The sequence below is a fragment of the Pezoporus flaviventris genome, unplaced genomic scaffold, assembly GCF_033815535.1.
Source record: "Pezoporus flaviventris isolate CSIRO_AGI_PZ_B2104156 unplaced genomic scaffold, CSIRO_AGI_Pfla_v1 ptg000063l, whole genome shotgun sequence".
Lineage (NCBI taxonomy): Eukaryota > Metazoa > Chordata > Aves > Psittaciformes > Psittacidae > Pezoporus > Pezoporus flaviventris.
This window is the reverse complement of record NW_026892611.1, coordinates 3,569,098-3,590,682: the sequence shown is the minus strand read 5'-3', so window position 1 is coordinate 3,590,682 and position 21,585 is coordinate 3,569,098. Positions and strand designations below refer to the sequence as shown.

At 42.3% G+C, this 21,585-nt stretch overlaps 1 protein-coding gene across 10 annotated transcripts in view; it reads right to left on the bottom strand.

Moving 5' to 3' along the window:
* SPECC1 (sperm antigen with calponin homology and coiled-coil domains 1) overlaps positions 1 to 21,585 on the bottom strand; it is a 94,916-nt gene that overhangs the window by 27,920 nt on the left and 45,411 nt on the right. For 5 of the 10 annotated variants that reach the window (XM_061470201.1, XM_061470203.1, XM_061470200.1 and 2 more), the window contains 6 exons: positions 13,543 to 15,110; positions 11,538 to 11,745; positions 10,794 to 10,867; positions 10,071 to 10,249; positions 1,047 to 1,192; positions 733 to 833 (listed from right to left, as the gene is read on the bottom strand). In XM_061470201.1, the coding sequence (XP_061326185.1) occupies positions 733 to 833; positions 1,047 to 1,192; positions 10,071 to 10,249; positions 10,794 to 10,867; positions 11,538 to 11,745; positions 13,543 to 15,110 (2,276 nt within the window). Of the gene's footprint in view, positions 1 to 732; positions 834 to 1,046; positions 1,193 to 4,354; positions 5,659 to 7,286; positions 7,373 to 10,070; positions 10,250 to 10,793; positions 10,868 to 11,537; positions 11,746 to 13,542; positions 15,111 to 21,585 lie in introns of those variants that run through there. The other 5 variants (XM_061470204.1, XM_061470207.1, XM_061470208.1 and 2 more) reach the window with 4 other exon arrangements.

The window sequence follows — 21,585 nt, the reverse complement described above, 5'->3', positions numbered from 1 at the left end:
AAACACTTTAGTCCCACAACTGTCTTTTACCCAGAGTGAGAGAGGAACACCCTGTTGTAAATTCAGTGACTACCTCGTCAGAAAACATACAATGGCTTCTCTAGCCTAGAAAGGTCAGAAGGCTGATTGCATGCTATCTTTAGCATATACAGAAATTGGGAAGCACGGTGCATTTGCTTCTCTGTCATTCACAAAAGCACTATTTCCAGTAACATTGCACCACAGGTTTGATAATTGCTAACAGAAATTGCTGCAGTGACATAAGCAGTCTGATATTCCAGAGAGTTGTGATTCAATAGGCAAAATACCCCAATTGCAAGAGCTCTTCATTCAGCAATGTATGATCTTACTGGATAGCTGGGAGCAGACATCTTAAAAACTCATTACCCCACATGTCTTGGCTTACACACCAGCTATGTAGTTTAGTCTGATATTTCTGGTAACTCACTCCGAACAAGCAACACCTATTTTTCTGGTCAACAGTGACTAAAGTTCAGAATCGTATTCCAAAGAGTTCACATCTATCCACTGAGACTCTAAGCTGAAGGTAAAGACAAACTCACTTTGATCCTTTTTGTTAGTAGCCCTACAGCATTTTATGTTTCGCAGCAAATAAACAGATGAGTTTCCCCTTCCCCTTGTCAACATATGCATGTTGGCATGCCGAAGCTAAGCCACGCTGCAGCAAACACTGCATTTTAAAACTATGAGGACGGAAACAGCTCCTTGTACCTGCATGGGGGAAACAGCAGCTGCTGGGGCTGTTCTCACTGGAATTCCACTTAAAGGGCTTCTGGGGACTTTGTGAACTGTGATATTTTGTCCAGTGCTACCTGCAAGGAAAAAACATGGAAACATCTGCATTTCAAAACCAACTATGTCTCTCTCATCAGAACAAGGAACCACTGATGTCGTGATACGCCACAGGTAGTATTTATGTAGCAAGCACTGACAGAAAATATCCATTAAGGAGCAGCACAAAAAGGCAAAAATTACCTGCTTGCTGCTAGAAATGTTTTTTACTACAAAATACAGTGTTCAAATACCTGAGCATCCCAAGTCAAATGATTTTATCAGTGACTTCACAGTGGCTGCAGATTCTGATGGTGTGGGAGATGCTCTGCTAATGCAGACTCCTTGCCAGCGGTTGCTTGTATCTGCCTCTAGAGATTCTACCTCTTCAGCTATCAGCCTGCAAAGCAGAAACCAGATCAAAGTCAGGGGCAACAGGAAGTGCAAGTAGAGATTAAAGGTCTTTATATGTGTGGTAAGGCAAATCCAACAATGCACATTTTTACTGTAATGCCCAGAACATGGACCACTCATTAGAAGGTTCATGTTCTTTCCTTGAAGTGCCTGCAAACATGAAATCACTGAACCTAACAAAATTTCCTGCATTGTTAACCATATCAACTCCATTCCCCACCCTCAAGCAGGATGGAGAATTATCATAGATAAAAAAAACTTGAGACTTGTGAGTGATCAGTAATTACCTGAAGATGGGCTTTCAGTACAGCACAGGGGCCAAGGGGCTACTGTGGTCCTCGGTGTGTAACGAGGAAAGTAACCAAAGAGAAAGATGTTATTTTACACTGTATGTTTTTAGTTGGTGTGGCCATTGGTGGAGTAATTGTTACCAGTTAGAATGCCTCCACTGAAAATAAAATAACGACAGGTTCAGATAAGAGCCATAAAAATTTAACCAGAAAACCTATTTTATACTGAAAAACTTTGGCAACTCAACTCTTACAGTTTATCAACAAGGACATCTGCTGAACATACAAACCCTCGATCACAATCCTTAGGCAGCTATATGGGGGAATAAAAGCATTAAGTGCTTCATCCGAGCAAACACAAGAATACCAACATTCAATGGCTGCAATGAAGAGAGGCAAACTCAAAACAGCAATAAGGCTCATATTTTAACAGGAAGGATCATTAAGTTACTCTATTGAAAAGAAAATCTGAAGTCAAGATTAGGTGCTCAAAGGAGTTAGTACATGGAAGACCACAGCTGTGTTACATAGCAGATGTAATCATCCAATGTAACTGCTGCTTCTAGTCATACCACACATTTTACAGGTTTGGCCAACGTTGCTTAGCACTGACACTGTACTTACCCAGTAGCTTTCAGGTAGACTTTGAGTATAGTTACTCAGCTTTGGCTTAGAAAAGCTGCAATTAATAACACAGTCTAGTCACATAAAAAAAAGAGAGTATTTATACCTTACTTTCCTATTCTCCTGGCTGCTTAAGAAATGCATGCTAATTTACAGGTCACCACTTTTCCTTACTTCTAAGCACTGCAGGCACCAAGAGCTATGTGAATGCAAAACCAGAAATCATTTCATAAGAAGGCTGGAGGTCTCCATCCAGAAAGTGCCTATGGGGTTGAACAACTTCCACTGAGCTAAAAATAGACATCAGAGTTATCTTTCCTTTTGGTATCACAGTCTACAAAATACAGGGGTCTGAAGGGTGTCAGTGAATAAGAGAGTAAGAATGACTCGTGTTTCCATTTCTGGCAGCGCTTAAGAAGGTGCTGTCTTTAAGCAGACATTGGCTATTTCTTTGCTAATTCATTCAAGCTCCTTGTGTGCCAGGGCAGCCTGCAAAGGCAGATGGCTAGAGAAAAAGCCATTTCAGTTCCATGCTCCATTTAATCCAATAAGGAGGAAAGGAGATTGGGTAAGATTCACAAAGCTCTGAGGGAGCCAGTGTTCTGCTGACTAACTTTAAGTTCTACCCTAGTTTCCCTTTTATGGCTTCATAAAGCATAAACCAGACCAACAGGTGATAGTATCTACACTTAAGTTACACAAAAGCTAAAGCAATCCTGTTTTCTAAGTAAAGTATAGAGGAATGATAGATTTCTGCCTCAAGATACCAAGCCATCCACTGCAACCCATTACACTTCCAAGGATTAAATAGGCTACTATGCTAGAGTTCTGTCTAGTTATCCAGGTAACAAGGGTATGTATACAAGGTTTGCAGAGTATTAACAGAATAAGAAAGGAATAGTAACTGCCTGGAGGCCAAGTGGCAAATCTTGAGACTAAAGCAAGCCAGAGGTATGCTCAAGGCAACCATCACTTCATTGGTTAGGATTTAACTCCAAGAACAGCCCAAGCCTCAGACTCGTCTCCCAGAGTCTAGCCTTTGAATGCAGAAGGGTGCAAACGTGTTAAATAAAGTTAGAGTAACTAGACCAGCCTCTATGCTGTGCCACAGAAAAGTCCATTGAGAAATCACATGCCATTACTCTGGCATTGTGCAGGGTAATTACAAAGACTCAAGTGCTGGAGCTGCTACCGGTTCCAATTTTGTCAGGATGCTTCCTGTGATCTGAAGTTTGTATATTTGTAACAGGCTCCTAATGTACCCTGAAACAACCTCCTAGATTAAACACAATCACATCAGAAAACTGAGTCCTCTCATGCTGCAAACCTTGGCACAAAATGCAGGAAGAATAGTGCCGAGACTCATTCGCTTCAACTAAAACCACACATGCCAGCCAACAAGCAATGGAGCATTATAAAACCTGGTGAGCATCTTCCATTTTTAATGAGGAAAAAAAACATCTGTATGGTAAGGTGATGCACATATGTGTACATATATAGGTTTCTTAAGAGATAAGCAGAAGAGCTTAACTTGCAGTAGCAAGCTAATTCAGGAGGACAGGATAGGAAAACGTGACTTAGAAAAATTAATGACAAGCTATAACTCCAAACCAAATTGACTCCCTGTACACAGAATTTATTCAGCTTAGTATAGCTTAGGCCATCCAAGAAGACCAAGTAAGCTCTGCTACAAAAAGGACTGATTTGAACTAAAAGTCATTTATGTATGCTTTCTTTGAAACAAGAATGAATGGTTTATATAGATAAATGCTGCAAGTGCAGCTGGCTTAAGTGGAGCAGCTCCAGGAGGAAACAGAGCACTTTAGCCACAAAGGAATTAAAATGTGCAGCCTTCTTCACAAAACCACTGCCTCGTTTCATTCATTGGCAAGAGAAGTAGATGCAATGAGCTCTTCTCTATCAGCAGGAGTTAGTCTCCTTAGTTTCTGGGTGTGGAATATGTGGAAAACAGACCACCAAGGTGCAAGTCTTTGTGCTTAATGTACAGTTTGGCAACAGCAACCTCCACGTGTTTGGGAAATTTCTAAGCTGCTCTTTGTTACAGGTGGCCTAGGACCACAAAACCAGATGTTCAAAAATAATTACTCTGCAATTTAGTCTTTGATAAAGTTCCTGTTGTTGTTGTGACTCCTCCTGAACTCCAAAGGATACAAAGAGACACACAGCTACTGATGCACAGAACGGAAGAGAGGCCAAGGGCAGGCAGCAGACAATTCCAGACACTTAAGCATTTATTTGGCACTTTAATATATATTTCTTAAACATAAGAAAACAACATTCAACAGCTGCCAGCACCGAAAAGAAAGGTAACACAAGTGTGCATATATACATGCACTCCAGGAGCACGGCACAACGGTAAAGGCCATGCCAAAGCCAGGACATCCTGCAGAATTCTCTACTAGCTCAGCCTGCTCTGAGACCAGGCCCTTGCTAGGTCTTCACATCCAGAACGAAGAGATGGGAATCCCACAGCCAAAACATGAAATTCCAGTCCTGGAATAAATCCTGATGATCTCCTGGTAGAGACGGTGAGTTCTGAGTTTCTCCTTAGCATCCAAGTAAGGCTGTCTCCAGGCGTCTCCAGTTGGAAAGCTGAACTTCAGCAAGTTCTCCCTGATCATCCTATACTTCACCTGAGTTAAGGGCACGAGAAAGATTCCTTTCTGAGAGGATATTTACTAGGGGCTTGATATATTCATTTTTGTTCAGATCTCTCCATCTGCAGTTCTCACAGCCAGGACAAACCTCACATGCGACATTCTCTGTCAAAGTCATAGCAGGACACACTCCTTGGGCCCCACCCCACTTCCTAAAACACACCAAGTCAGACATGCCACCCAGTGGTGAGTGCCTTGTCAATACAGTATTAAAGATGTGAAACTATCAAAGCAGCTGAAACTGGAAAAACAACTTCATGTTTCTATTTAGCTTTTCTGCTGGATTTCAGTAACCTACTTCTTGAGTTTGTGTGTGCATATATATACACACATACCGATCCATATACATAAGTATTTAGACACACAGAGATCTAGGAATATAATACTAGATGGAGAATTCATAATGTGTATGTACATTCAATTTTACAAGTTAGACATACACAGTTTTATTTTTTGCTTAAGCTTAAAATAGCATGTTTGAATTTCTGTGTCAGGGCAAATAATCCCCATCCCTCCAAAAAGCCCTCAATTATTTCAGTTCCCCAGATCTCTGGGATTACTTCTCATGGCCTCATTGGCTTTGGACTAATTCAGAACTTCTTCCACCTCATGGAGTCTTCTGAAGCAAGAAGCCTTCTGAAACAAAGAAATAGGCACTTCCCCATGAGGAGGAGGTGGACCTGAGCAGCATTCACACTTTGCAGTACCCTTGACTTTTGCAGGCCAACAAAAAGCTTCAGGTGCTTTTTCAAATTGGAACTTCCCTTTTTCAGCTGCAAGTTGAAGATATGTCCTGAAGTGTCCCACAGGCCTGGCTGTGCCTCCATTCAGGGCTGTGTTAGCTGGTAGAGATCAGGCACCTATGGAGATACAGACAACAATCGAGGAAGTTACAATGCCCATCCTGACGTAAAGCTCTCTACATTAATCACCCCATCATCTCTAAATAGAAAGCAGGGGAAATGCTGATGGTGTTGCTAGGAAGTTTGGAGGAGTGCCTTAACACTCCACTAATTCAGCTTTGGGAGATGATGAGCAAACAGCATTACAAAGTACAAGGAAAAGAAATCTTTGCTGCTCAAACAGAAAGAAATTAAGTATTTAAAGCCAGGGAACCAATTTCAAAGGACAGGGCTGGTAGTGTGTTCCTGGCTTTCCTCTCCTCTAATAATTTAGGACTATCAATTTAAAATAGGTACATAAACCCCTCCAGGCAACTGCCCTACCTCAGTCACAGCACCTGTTTCAGGGTTCTTATACTAAAGGGCATGGAATAATCTGTCCAGCAAAATAAAACCAAAACCCCCAAATAATCCTACACAACTCTGAGAAGTCACTAACTAGTGAGTTGGAGCACTTGGAGAACCCTGCTCTGACATTCTAGTTTGCTTGCTTTCAGTGATAGCAGAATGAACTATTGAACCTCTATAAAACAGAACAGCCGCAAAACACAGGCACAAATGAGCAGCACATCAACACATAGAGACTGACAGCAGGGTTTAATACACAGTACAAGCTTAATTCCAAGAGAAAAAGCATGTAACACTGCCATGCTGTGGCATTTGAGACTTCAGGAGGAAGAACAGAAGCAAATTAGTGGAATACATCGAAACCTTCACTTTAGACTTCTGTTTGGAGATTTGGTTAAATTGTTTTATTACTCTAAGAAGTTGCTCATGTAATTACAGATAGGATTTCCCTGGTTTCTGAGCACTACTCCCAGCCCAACTGCCTTCCTTCCATGTTCTTGGTTCAAGGCACATAATCCAAAATGATTCTGAGAACTTGAAGGGAAAAAGTCAAAGCACGACCATGAAGCTTTCACTGCTGCTAAACAGTGTATTGCCAGAAAGGCTTGGAAATGGGTGTGTAACGAAGCCAAAAAAAAGGCATCCATAATTCGGGTACTTTCAGCAACAGCTTTCTTCCTTTGTGTTACAAACCTAACTTTTTTTAATCACTGCTTAAATATTCAATTCTAAAAGAGCTACAAAAAATGTTTTGAATTTCAAGGTGAGTGTTTTGAAAAGATGAAAGTTGCTACAGAATCATGGGGTAATTCAGGTGGGAAGGGACCTCAGGAAGCCACCTAGCCTAGCCTCCTGCTCAAAGCAGGGTCAGCTAGGAGGTCAGACCAGGTTACTCAGGTTCTTATCCTGTCTGGTCTTGAAAACCTCCAAGGATGGAGACTATGTAACTTCAATTTCCACCACCTGTGAGGAGACAGGTGTTACACAGCAGTGGACTGTAAAAGCTTCTGCATTTTAGTGCAGAGAAAAACATTAATTAGGATGTAAAAACATCATAGAGGGCTGCTTGAAACATGGGTTAATCTATTTGTAGGTGTCAATCGGTACTAACTTGGGACAAGTTAACTCCTCTCTTCCTCATTCCATTTGTTTGATGGTGGTCCAACCTCCCCCCAGCATTCTTAGTCATAGAATTAGACATTAAATCTGTGTTAAAGATGCCTTTGGGAGGCTCTTACCTTCATTCAGATGAACTCTGATGACCTCATCAGGATTTTTTTCTGCAAGTTCTTTGGCTGTTCCTGAACCAAAAATGACTTTTTGTCTGATTAGAAGAACGTAACAGTGAAATCAAACTTGGAGGCAGGAACTCAGGCAGCCACAAGCAAACATTAAAATGGCAGGATGTCGTAGAAGATAAATTGGCTTCAGGATCAATTTATGAGGTGGAGTCTAATGACACTCAAGAGATGGCTGAGATTTTGCCAGAAACCTTTGAGTAGCAGCTATTTGGAAGGTACATTTTCCAATCAGAGCTTCAAAATCCAACAGGAAACTTTCACTAGGGACTGTCAGAAACTCAGCTGAGTGCACAGCTGCTCAGCATTAACAAAAACGAGGAATACTTTATAGACTGTGTCAAAGTATCATGCTACAAACTTTTTCCACCAATGCTGAGCATGCATTCTAAGTCACCACACGTACCAGAATCTACTGCTGATTCTGAGCAGTAGCATTTGTGAAGGCTGACTAAAAGCAACAATGAGACTATTCCAGAACTTTCTGGGTGAAAGAAGCTGAGGTGCTGGGGAAGATAATGACCTCAGAATACAAAACCATCTGGAAGTGGAGAACTAGCTCTCAGCAGCAGCTTTGGTGACTTCAACAATATGTTTCATAGGTCAGTACAGTGTTAACACTCCAGTGCTTAGCTGTTATCACTGGTTTGTTTAGGCAGTGACTTGCATAGGCTTCATTATGTTCTCCATACCACTCAGCACAGAAATCCTGTACTCTCTGCATGGACACTGAGTCAAATCATACTTAAATTATTTTATACTTCAATTAAAATCACATGCAATATTGGGTCTCAACTCCTGTCTTTGAAAGAGATTAAGCATTGCCCACTGCAGACAGTATATCTGGATCCATGACCAATGCAGTATTTGAAGCAAGCTATACAGATAGTTAACAGGACATAGAGACAGACATTTATTTACATATATGTGAAAGAGGGAGACACAAATGCCAAATCTGACTTAATGAAATGCATGTCTGAATACCTCCGTCTGGAACTATGGATGGATGGATTCTGGGGATATCATTTCAAAAGCAGTATTTGCAGCTTAGGCTTTTTATGCCAAAGAGCTGACAATGCAGCCATGTTCCTTATACATAGAAGCTAAACATCCCAGTTTGTGAATTAGCAGGTCGTCTTCTATTCAGTTTAGTCTTCAGATTAGTCATTATCTTCAAGAACAATCTTCAGATAGAAAAAGAATAAAGGGAAACTACGCGTATATGATTCCCACCCTTACATATGGACCCATACTATACAAGAGAAACTTCCTTAAGAACAAGCTAGCAATGGAAACAGCCCAGAACTTAAGTACTGTCTGGTAATCATTTTGTCTGAACACATAGTCTGTAATAGCTTTTCTCTGCATCCACTGGGGACTCTGATCATGAAACTGGAGCTTAAACACATTCCTTTATTTTTCCAAAAAGAAGTGTTTCTGTTTCTTCAACCCAGGAATGCTGATCCATACACCTCCACACACAAGCCCTCCCATCCTTTTTCTGTTGTCTACTGTACAGCTGCTTGTGGCAACTCCTGAATGGAAAACAGCAAGCAACTACGTGCAACAAAGCTAGACTGCTACTCCACCTGAAAGAAATGACAGGATTCACTGTGGTCCCGTGGCTATTCTGCCAGTGGCCATGAATTTACTAGGAAACAGATTAAATGAAAAAATCTAGAGGAGCAATATTATTTTGGCACACATTATTGATAACTAGTACGACTGGCTTGTGTTATTTTGCCTTTCTTCATTCCCCCTGTACAGTTTTTCATCACCGTAAGCTCTGCCTGCTCTATTTACATCAATGCAAAAAAAAAAAGAGCAAAGCACTGTCTGCATTAGAAATTTTGGTTCTCACTTCTAATACATCTTTTGTTTTCCATCTCTTATTCAGTACTTCAATTGTAGTAGGATTTTTGGCATGAAAGGTGGTACACGCACTGCATAAAAACCACACTGTAAGGCATCTGTACGGGTTCCAGATTTAGTTGTAAAAGCCACTTTTGTTCTTACCATGACACAGAGGGAAGCCCCACACATAAACCTTACCCTGCTGGGGTGTATCTCGGAATGGTTCACAATCACTGTTCCCCCTCCAACCACTGAGACTACAGCAAATGTTTTACAGGTGTGTCCACTGCATGACAAAGTCACTCCTGAGCTAAAAGCTAACCCAGGTCACCATCCAGACCATTTAACACAGCTAATCACATAACAGGTTTGAAATTAAGGACAGGAGATGTGAAATGAGGAATCCTAGTACTTGCATTGATCATTCAGTTAACACATATCAGACTTGCAGAACGTAAGTCCAGCCTGTCCTCATTTTAATGTCAACATATACAGTCCTTGACTCCTCTCAAGTTAAGTGGTTTTCTTCTGGATGTAGCCAACCAAACTTTTCACAGATGGTTTAATACAACTGCACAGATTGTTACGAAGGCAATAAACCACAGTAGAATACTGCATTGAGAACAAAGCTGTAGGAATATATTGGCAATTGTTACTTAATATTAAAACCTTCATGGCCTAGTTGACAGAATTAGATTGTCAAAAAGAAAAAGAACAGAAACATCTTAGAATAAGAGACAACAAAATCTGGCAGAAGAGTTAAAAACAGACAACGTGCACATCCAAGCCAATGAATTGTTATTGACAAAGCACTGTGTGCATGCATGTTAGCAGTCACAGTTCAAATCCCAGCCTTTGTAAGTAACCAACCTGTTGCTGCCCTTCATTTCATCCAGCTCCTTCTGCAGTCTGGCACTCTTCTCCTCTTCCTCCTGAAGCTTCCTCTTTACCACACGGAGCTCCTGCTGGGCTTCGCACTTAATATCATTGGCTACAACCACTGCAGTCTGCAGATCAGCTTGAAAACGCCTCCACTCTTCTGCATCTTCCTAGAAAGAGCAATCAGAACCCCAAACTGTTTGCTGTAAAAGTGCACCTACTTGAGCTGAGCACTCTCTTGCAGTGATCACAAGCAACCAGGGTTTCATCACAGTTTCAAGATGACACTGAGGTCAAACACTTGCCTCTTTACACACTATTGACAAGACTGCCAAAGAAACTGATGCTGAGCTTTCCACGCCAATACAGAAAGTAAATCAAAGTTTGTCCTATAGCTATGGATCATTCAGACTTGTGATACTACTATAGGCACTGCTGCTGCAAAGAGCTCACTGCTATTGATAATTCATGAAGCAGGAATGGCTGTTCCAAAGTAAAAGTTCATAGGTAAAAAAAAGCAAAAGTAATTTGCAAAGGATGTATTATATTTTTCCTTTACAGGCAAAAAAACCCAGCTAGAAATAATTGAAGAGACACAGTGAATGAAAGGATGTAGAACTTTCTACAGTTGTTCTAGAAACTACAATGCTTCTCTCAATCCAGTATACTGCAAGAAAATCTCAGTTTTGCTTTGTGAAGGAGTCCAAGCCTTACCTTCATTTGCTTAGTCAGAGCCTTTAGCTGCCTCTCTGTATCTTGTTTTTGTTCTTCCAGCTTCATTGCTTTACCTAGGAACAGTAAAAAAGGAAACAGATTATTAAACACACGAGCAAGGCTGAAAGGTGAAAATGGGAGGGCAGACAAGCCTGTTTGGTCTTGCTTCTAGTAACACCACTAAAAAGGCTAAACAGACTCTGTCAATGGATGAGGAATGGAATCAACGGTAGATTTATTATCCAAGCATCTCTGAAACAGGTCATTATTTTGAAGCATTAAGCCAGACTTAGATTTACAGACTCACACATCCAGGCTCACTCACTCCCCAGAACGAGACGTACCTCTCATTCCACCAGGTGGCAGCTGCCCCTCCACAAAGCAGCAGCAACAACCTTGACTGCACAGCTCTTCTAGGCTTTGCCCTAGAAGCTCTTTAAAAGGCCAATAATTCCACTTCTAGAATGGGCAATACAAACTTGGCTGAAGAATAAAGCTTGGGGACTGTATCTAAGAACATTTCTATAGCACTAACTTAAAATACTGACTTTGTGCATGAACAGAAAGAATTGGAATGCAATGATCTTCAAGGCCCCTTCCAACCCAACCCATTCTATTACTGGCCCAAACAGGAGTATTTCTAAAGTGAGGCCCTTGTTACACATCAAGACATGCCTCCTCCCTGTTGCTGCTATAACAAAGCCTCTAAAGTTCACTTGAATCCTTTGTTTTGGCTCCACCTACTTTCTAGCTCACTGATGAGCTGGTTATTGTGAAGTTTTATAGCACGATGTTGTTCCACCTGGTCCTCCAGCTCAAAAATGGTCTCTTTCAGGTTTTTTATATCTGCTTCATTCTCTGATGTTTTTTCCTGCAGCTTCTGGCTGGTTCTGCTCAGTTGCTCAGCCTGCCGGTCACAGAGCTCCTTCAGCTGACCACACTCATTCTCAGCCTGGAAGGGAGCAAAGAAAGCTGCAAGTCTGTATTCCTTAAGAGTTATCACTCAATAGAGACTTTCATGGGCATCTCATGGACTTAAGAATCAAACCTGTGTTCTAAGCATTGCATAAACTGAGCTTCAATGCAGTTGAGACAGTTTCAGGAAACAGATGACCTATGTCAGTCAGTTTTCTTTCTTGGTAATAAAGAAAATAAGATGCTACAAAGGAAATTAAGTTTTTTACATGATTGAGGTAATGAAACAAGAAGAATTATATTCTGGAAAGCTCCACATCTATGTATCACATCATGAGAGTGGTATCACAGCCTAAGGGCACGATGATCAGTTCATCCACATTAACAATTTTGCTGCTTTAGCATGTACATTTTCTTCAATGGGTTATGAAAACATATGTAAGCAGAGCTAGCTACTGCAGATAAGTGTATTTTGGGATATAAGACATCTGGAATTACTAAAGGGAGAATCTGCTGCACTTCAATTTATTGGCTGAGGCCCACAGATCAATGCTTCCAGGTCTGGGGGGAGATCTCTGCATATGAACAAGCAAGAGAAAGCAAGGTGTAGGCTGCCAATTCAGTGAGCAGCCCTGGCACAGCCTGGCTGAAGGGCAGCTTTACAGAAGCCTGCGGTCTCGTTTGGGTGTCACAAATAGCCAGTGATTCAAAACAGCTTAATCTGAGAGAGAGGAAGAGTAAAAAGGAGGAAATCTGTGGTTTCCAAACCAAGCAATAAAAGTCTGGTAGAGTCTGAGCACTCAGCAGTTTTTCATTTATCCGTCATAAACTGCAGCTCCAGTAAGCACTTGGGAGCTTCCTCTACTAACTCCATTTGCTGTGGTCACCTATTTTAGCTGAAAGGACATCTGGCTTTTCTGAACCAAACCATGGAGGTGCTTTTTGGCAACACTATCTTCCTCTTCACCTAGCCAATCTTACTCTTTATGATCCCTTCCCTACCCAGGAAAGCCTGCACACACTATCACTCTTTCTGCAGTGGTGGGACACAGCCGCTGGCTTGTGATTTATTAACACTTGTTCTACAATGCCTCACACTGCAGCTCTCCTCTGAACACCCAGGAACACACAGAAAATATAAACAGTGACTGGCTTCAGCTCGCTTGGAGCAAAGCTACAAAACCACCAAGTGAGGCAGAAGAAAATTGTTCTGAAATGATTCCTTTTTTTGCCATTATTTTACCTAGCCCCAAATGGTTGTTTTGTAAAAACAGTTTAGTTGTATGAAGATAAAGTAATCTGGAGCTTGACCCTGCATCAGTCATGTTGCTGTAAGTATCAGCTTCCCTGAGGATTAGCTCATGTGTTCTCATGACCAATGGCACCTACAGTTCACTACTGATTAATCCTGATTAATTATTCAGAACTTAATATCTGCTGCTAATTACTCATGCCCTTCTTTCCATGTGACTTACCAAGTGATTCTCAGTAGTATCTGTTCACATAATAAAGCAAGTTTTTATTTACCTGTTCTTTGTTCCAGTGCTGACAGACACAATTCTGTTTACTAAACAGTAAATGCTGCAGAAGGTATTAGGGGAAATGAGTTTTGAATTTATAAACGCAGCTATGCTAACAGTTATTCCTGGGAAAACATGCATATAGCAGCACAGGCAGACTATCATATGACCCCAGCTTCCATTCAAAGCTAATCCATTCCATTTAATGTCTGAAAACTTACAACCAATGGCTTAACAATCTAAAGACCAACAATTACCTATTTGTAGAAGGACAGATCAACAACCATCACATTTTACAGCTGTTACTGCTTTACCTTAGATAGCAGACCCTGACTGTGCTTCAGTTCACTGTTTGCCTTCAGCAGCTCTTGTTTAAGCTCAGTGCAAGCTGCTTCTAACTGATCCTTTTCTGCACGGGCTACTTTCAGCATCTCTTGCACCTCAGAGTTGTCAGTAGTACATCCCATCACATTGATTTCGGCAGCCTTTTGTTTCTCACTCTCTAGCTGAGTTTTGAGAGAGCCATTCTCAATTTTCAGACCTTCTAGGGCAATTTTACAGTCCTCCAGAGTTTTTGTCATTGTGCTGTTGTTCTGCTGTTCCACTTCTAGACGTTTAAGCAGCTTCTCATTTTCTTCCCTCAGGCTTTTAATCACCTGCTGGGCATCCTGATGCTCCCTTTCTAAGCTTCGTAGGCTGCTGGTTAACTGTTGCTGAATGTTGAGCAATTTTTCTCTTTCAAACTGTGCTTTCTCAAGAACTTCTGCACATTTCTGTTCCAGCTCAAGGACCTTCCCCTCCTGAGCTCTGCTGTCTTCATTCTTGGATCGCTCTTGGAGGAGAGTCATTAGCTTCTCATTTTCCTGGCTCAGTTGTTCTGCCCTATCTCTGTGTTGATGAAAGGAAGTCTCCAAGAGAGCTTTCTCCTCCACTAGCTTCTCATTTTCTGTTGTCAGCTCCTGCACCATTTGCTGTTGATCAGATAGCTCCTGCAAAGTGGCTTGTAATTCTTCTGCCGTGCTGTGATGGTTCTCCTCCATCTTTTGTATTTTCTCTGTAAGAGACGCAACAGAAAGGTCACTAATATTGTTTGGAGAACTTCCTGTAGTGGAGCATTTTGAACCTTTGAAGTGGTTGCTGTTGGAGGACATTGGCCTGGAAGGTACATCTGCTATATGTTCAAAATCAGACGCATCGGGTGACAAGGAAGCTTTAGTCACATCACTGCTGGAAGAACCCGAATTGCGCAGAGTCCCCCCATTCACATGCTGCCTGCGCTCATCCATTTCACCTCTCGACACATTTTTTGATGGGCTTCCGAAACTGGACTCTTGGGTAGTTGGGGTTGGGAGGCTGCTGTTGCCTCCACTGCTCGTTGTTGTGTCTGAGAGAGAAGAGTTCTCTAGATAAAGCAATTTCTCTTTCAAAACACGATTTTCTTCTCCCAGGCTAGCAAGCTCTTTCTGAAAAGTCCTGTTTTTCTCCTGAAGGGTCCGTATTAATGGATCTATGTCAACAGGTGACACTGTTTCTACGTTTTGGTTGGAAGCACCCATTCCTTCAGCATTAAGTGACCCTTTCTCTCTGCATTTCTTCAATTCACAACGGAGCTTGGTGATTTCAGAATCTTTCGTCTTTGCTTCCGCCAGGAGCTCTTTAACCTGAGATTCCAGAACAGCCTTGTCACCACTTTCATTCTCTTGCTTGGACTTGCTAGTGGGGCGCACATGTTTGGTAGGAGTCGGTGTACCAGAAGAAGTGGGGCTGGGCTGTGTTTTCCTAGCATTGGCTTGGCCACGCAGGACAGCTCGCTCTCTGGATACGGAGGATGCTATTTCCCGGGGCGCTGGAATCCCCGAGCGCTTTGCAGCTGACACTGTTCCTTGGAGAGAAAGAGATGAGGCAAAGTGAGGGAGTTCATAAAGAAAACAAGTCACACAACACCCCAACTAGAGCCTAAAGCAGTGCTGGAAAACACACCTGAGTGTCTGAATAGGTTTAGTCACCTGAGTGCGTGGGTTCATGTTTCAAAGGCTTCTATTACTTTGCATTTCTTCCTCTCCTCTCCCAAAGGAACAGTCTGATGAACCTTTTCCCAATGTAATAATACGCAGATGCTGTAACCCATGAAGTACAAGCCCCAATACCAGGATAATAATTATTTGAAAATAAGAGTTCTTTACTTTGTGAAATGCTGAATTTAAGCCTATTAATTTCTGGGAGAAAAAGCTCAGTAACTTAAGAAAGCACACCCTCTTTGAATACACATTATCATCACACTATTATTTTATCACATGTAAAAGTAAAGTAGCTGCATTATGCTCCATTTATGCAGATCATCATAAAAAGGGTCCGAAACATTTCTGCTGACTGCAGACTCAGTGAAACACACAGCTCCTGGCACTGCTAACACTGAAACAATTGTGTTCTTGCAGCTTCTTGTAGAGATAGATGAGAGATTTTTCATGTTATAAATTCCCATCCTGCTAAGGAGGAAGAGCAAAAGGAGATTAGAAAGCTGATGCTGTTCTCTTTGGTCGTTGCTCCACCCCAACCAACTTAAAGCACAGTACTATGTGATTACAAGGGAAATTAAGTTTCCAAGTTGATTATCTTCATCTTCCAAAGCTCCCTGGGAGTATGGGACCATGGGTACTGGAGAAACAATAAAAGCCATCCTCTCCATGGATGTATTCAGCTGGTTAAAGAAGCTGGTTCAAAAGGGAGGTATTATATGCAAGTGGCAACACAATAAATTAAAAAAAATTCCTGTTTTCAGGACCTTGCTCAAAAGGAAAAGCCCTGAAGTACAGAGTCATGAAGTTTAGGATATGGTACAATGAAGAGATATTGTCTGATGTAGCCACATAAACAGGATGCAAGAGACAGTTATGCAAACAGAAAGGGCTAGTGAGCCAATGTTTGCAATTAAAACAAGCTCCAGAAGGACTGAGGGGGAATCCTAGAATCTATCATATCTCCCCACATTTGGGAAACTCTTTACTGTGCAGCATTCACAGAAAAATCAAAGGGCAGTGAAGACCCAAGGGGGAGCAGCCTCCCTTCCTTACACAGCAAGCAGCTTCACAACCCTCCCACAGCATTTCTCACACTGAGGATTGCCTCAGTGCAGTGACGGATGGGCTGTCAGTAACACAGGGCTGTGAAGAGTTAATACCAACACCACCCAGTTTGCTCAGCATCTCTTTTGAAGAGTGCACTGGGTTTATAAACCCCGCACAAACAGGAGCCCTTCCTCCTCTCTCCCAAACAAACACACTCTGCAGCAGGCACAATAAACACACGGACACAAAGAGCAGCTGAAGAAAAGCCCCCTGAACACAGAGGCTGTGCTGGGAGGAGAGCACAGAAAGGGCTCTGTCATGGCACAGGCACAATAAGGCCAGAGACAAAGGCTCCAGTGTGTACGGGAAGAGATAGCAGGGATAGCCTGGCCGGACAGCCAGCAGCCCACACAGCTCCATTTAGTCATCTACAGCTGGAAACACCAGCGTATCAAGGCAGCTCCCAGCTCCCCAGTGGGAAGTGCAGTGCAAGCAGAGATGGGAGTTGTTCTGCTGCAGCTCAAACGACTGCTGGTGCAACTCCAGCCCTTGCGAGAGCTGAAGCCCCTCTGCTCACTGCTCATTCCCATCTCTTAACCTAAGGGCTCCCGACTGCTGAGATCTGGCAGCTGCAAGCTACATTCATACTGAGCTTGAGCAAAGCTTTTCGTGCTGGTGCATCTAATGCCACAAACTGAAGGACAAGAGGAAAACTGAATGGTCCATGATGTGGTGCATCACTTCCAGTGGAGAGACATCAGCTCAGCGCAGCTCCTTCTTGCTCAGAGGCTGAACCCCAGGTGTCCAGGCAGAACAGCACAAGGTACTTGAATGCATCTCTTCGACATACAGCAAGTCAAGTGTCCAGAGAAGCAATACTCATACAAGCTATAAATCATACTACAGATTTGAGATGTAAAAATACACATTACAAATGGCCACAGATGCTCTTCAATGAAGCCAAAGGTGTGGATTATAACATAATAACTTCTGTTATGTCCTGGACTTTTACTCAGTCTGAAGGGGGTTTCTACTGTTATAACGAAGTTTAATGACAAAGCAAGTACCCTGAATAACTCATCTTTTTGAGTGCAATGGCATGACTGCCACCACATGACTGGAGAGTGTTACAGAAGCAGTGGGCAGTACTGTATATGTTACAAGAAATAAGGATGCTACTATACTCTGGTACAAACGGCATGGCACTGAGAAAAATCACCTTTTCCCAAGAGGAATGTAGCACTTATGGTAGTGCTTCTTAGTAACCAGTGTGCTTCTAATCACTACTAAATGACAACTGGAACATGACCCTCAGCAATGGAAGACCCAAGGATAACAATTAAATTTAACTGGGATTATCTGTACTTCACCAGCTTGCCAACCAGGGCAGGCTCTGAGCTTACTCAACATGTCCCATGTGTTGCAAGACTCCATGCTCTGCTGACTTGTCCTAAGTCACAAAGCATTTGCTATCCATCAATACCCACAACCAACCTGTTTCTTTCATGACGTACAAGTGTTTGTTTTTCCCCTCCGCTCTCCAAAACAGTGCCACACAATGTTAATGTCACAGAGCCCAGAGAGAAATAGTTCTGAATGCATGTGAGTGTTGATTACAAAGCACCAAAACCAGTATTAGCAATACTTTAAAGCTTATTTCATGGGCAGCTCCCCCTCTCAATGACCTTGACTTTGAGCAGTGTAGCAGTTATAAATGGAACTGCCATTCCCACAGCCCGAGACTCCCACTATACAGGAACTGCCTTTAGGGCTGTAAAAGTCACCCTGGTGACCTGATTAGTTCCACACCCCACTCCGATTATGGTCTATGGGAAACTCCAGCTAGATAAGTGCCTGCCAAGATGCAGAACCCATTCTGGGGTTGATTTATGCTGCTGCGTAAAGCGGCTGTAATCTTGCAGAACTTCCTAGAAAGTGCTGCTTGTTTTGAACAGGAAAGAAGAACAATCAGCTCTGCATCTCAAAGGGTATCTTCTGTTTTAAGAAGATAAAATCCCCAACCAAAACCCAAACTGTTAAGTATCTTTGGTCAAAATGATGCTACGGCTCCCTATTCCTGTTCACGCTGTTCGTCCACCCTGCCCAACCTGTGGCTTAAAGTGCTTAAAGTTAGCAAGAGTTAAATCTTTCCCACCATCTCATGCATCCAAGCTCTGACCAAACATGTATTTCTCATTCCCTTTGCACCATACCCAACCTCCCATCCTCTCAGTCTACATTCACCCTGCTAATGGGCTAAGCTTGCCTACAGAGGAACTGGGAATTACTCCACTGAGAGTTACTGCCTGAAAACCTGTTTTGCTCAGGCCAAGGGGACCTCAGCCTCATGTTCCTTGCCTTGGCACCTAGCAAGAACTCCTCCACTTTCAGCATCAGCCATGCTATTCAGGTGTGAGGGATTAAACCTCAACATGCACGTAGAGTGTATAATTTTCCAAGTGCTTTAAAATGAAGAGCTATTTAACTCAAATCCTCTGAAGCACATAATTGTTAACTCTAGGTTACTGGACAGGGAAGCAGAGGGCAATGAAAGGACTCACCCAGTAAGGTCATTAAGGGTTAGGGCCCTGGAACTCCTGGCTAGCAGCCTGCTGTGCAGCTTTGTTTGCACCACTTTCTGCCAGGGAATACTCACCGAGTTTCCATTGGAGTCAGAAACAAAGTGGGACTTTAATGAGATAAAAGTTGACCCCTCACCATGATCTCTAGCCATTTTAATCCCATTTTGAGCACTGCTACAGTGTTTTTCACAGAAGGATCAGGATTACTCTTCAGTTTTTCCACATAATAATCTATTTTTGATCTAAGCTCTCAGCACCTGCTGCATCAGCTCCCATAGGGGCATCCACAAGCAGAAGAAAATAGACCGAAACGGAGAAAACCATTTCCCAGTCCCCCAAGCTAGAACACAAGGCTGGTGTTCAGAAGTCCATGCAGGATGGGTAATGTAATTGCAGTGATAGCAGGGGAAGGGACAGGAGGCAGCAAACATTTTACCATAGTCACAGGGGGGACATACATGACATTTGGGAATGAAGATTCAGCAAGTTTATCTGCCTTCACACTCCAAGTGCTCTCAGATAGCACATAGCATTGTCTGCCAAGTAAAGCACTAGCCCTGAAGTTACATTTATTCTACTTGACTCTTATGCAGAATTAAGAGTTCAAATACCTGCTTCTCCAAACCAACGGCAGAGAAAGAATCTCAGTTGGGAAGGACTTCATCTGACCCAGAAAACACCTTCCAAAATGTTCTAATTTATAACTTACATCTATTTTTTAAACCTGAAGTCAACACAAGATTATTCACCTCTGGCCTTTGTGCCATTTGTGTCCCATAACCTGCCCTTTTCTTAATCCTTCCCTCCATCAATATATTACTAACCCAAAGGTTAATGCCATGGGCTCCCGCTGTTCCAGGGACTAGATTTACAGTGAATGTTCCATTTTGTACTTTCTTCCTAAATTTTAACCCTGTCAACTCTTAAGCTAAGAACACTAAAACCACATTAACATACTTAAAAAACATGTTAGTAATTCATCCTTCCATGGTTTCAGTAGGTATTAAGCCTCCTGCATGTGGAGTTCTTCTGTATAATTTAAGTGTGCTGATCATCTACTCACTTCACAAAGCATTTCAGTCATGTAAGATTAAACCATGAAGACAGATGCATCTTTGGTGTGATGTTTCTAAACAATGGATACCTTATTTAAATGTCATGGGCAAAATAACAAGAAATAAAAGACAGCTATTCATAGCACTCTGCAACATTAAAGTCATGCATTTCAAAAAGGCAAACTGCTGCCTGCAGACAAGTTTGCAGGCTCATGATTATCTGCTGCTCCAGGACTGTTAAATCTCTCTCATTCCAGCTCCTGCATTTACAACAGACCAGCTATTTCACTGTCCCGTGTCTCTTTGCCACCTCCTCCATCTCAAAAAGGGACAGTGAAACAAAGAGGTAGCAACAAGAAGTTATGGGCTAACTCACAGCCTCCCTGCCAACAGGAGGCTGATTCTTCCGTTGTGCTGGAATTCTGTTCCCATTTGCTAAGATATTCAATAAATTTTGCCATCTGACACAACTCCCAAGCCTCAGATAGAAAAGCAATTGCTGTGATACCCTGAGGGAAACGTTAGTGTAAATCAAGTGGCCTGTAAGCATCTAGCAGAATGGCTAAGTAAAGAGAACACTATTAACCTGTGCTTGTATAGCAAATAGAGTTATTAAACCTCCCCATACAATTTTGCTGCGCTCTATCACATGTGGTTTAGCTGAAATAGGTCCTTATCAGTTTTGGTTTTCATCTTATCCTCTGGCTGTGGTTTCAGTAGAGCCTGGACTCAGCATGACCACACTTAGGCCTTGCCAAGTCTCGCTAAAGATCCAGAACAGCATTAACAACATACAGCAACACACCAGTAATGCAGGCATGTACTCAGAGGTGCTCAATCTTCATTGTGTAAGGTCCTTTTATAATTTTTAGCCAACTTTGAGCTTCTCATGCAAGCCAAACCAGCGTCACAGGTGTACCTTACTCCCATCTGGTTTACGACAGTGTAGAAGACAAAATACAGATGCCTGGTGACACTTCAGATGCCCTTTTGGTATATTTAAAATACCTTCAATGAAAGATTTGACAGTACCTGTGGGAGACTTGTCCTCTGCTCAAGACGCAGACAGAGAGCAACTGGGATGCCTGAAGACATCTAGAATAGTACTAGACACTGAACAGCCAGACTTTCACAATAGATTTACAAGGCAGGTAATAGCAGCTTATGGGCCATTTTCAAAATGACTTCAGTCCCTAAAGTACCACTCTGATGATTTCCAGCCACAGAACAAACAACTTAATGCATTAAGATGTGACTTCACGACATTGTTGATCTGAACTTAGTCACAGCCAAATCAGAAAAGACGGTATTAACTTGGAGCCATCGCACTCCGTTGACTCCCTACAATAAAGAACTACACGTTCCAGGGAGCCCAGCCATAGTTTCTGTCTTTTGTCAACTTGAAGTTTAAGAACCTAATTGACTTGGTGCTTAAAATCCATTTTCCAGAAGTGCCTAAGCCACTAAGAGCTCAAAGCTTAACTGAGAGCCCAGGGGACCCAGCAGATCACTTTCCTCCTGCTCCAGCATTGATCCCGAGATTGATACTGAGACTGATTAAGAGTGAACTAGGAATGTCCTCTGGGAAATGAGGACTAGACAGCACGGAAGAAGGATTAGTGTACATTTGACTCTTTAAAGTACTTCTTCATTTA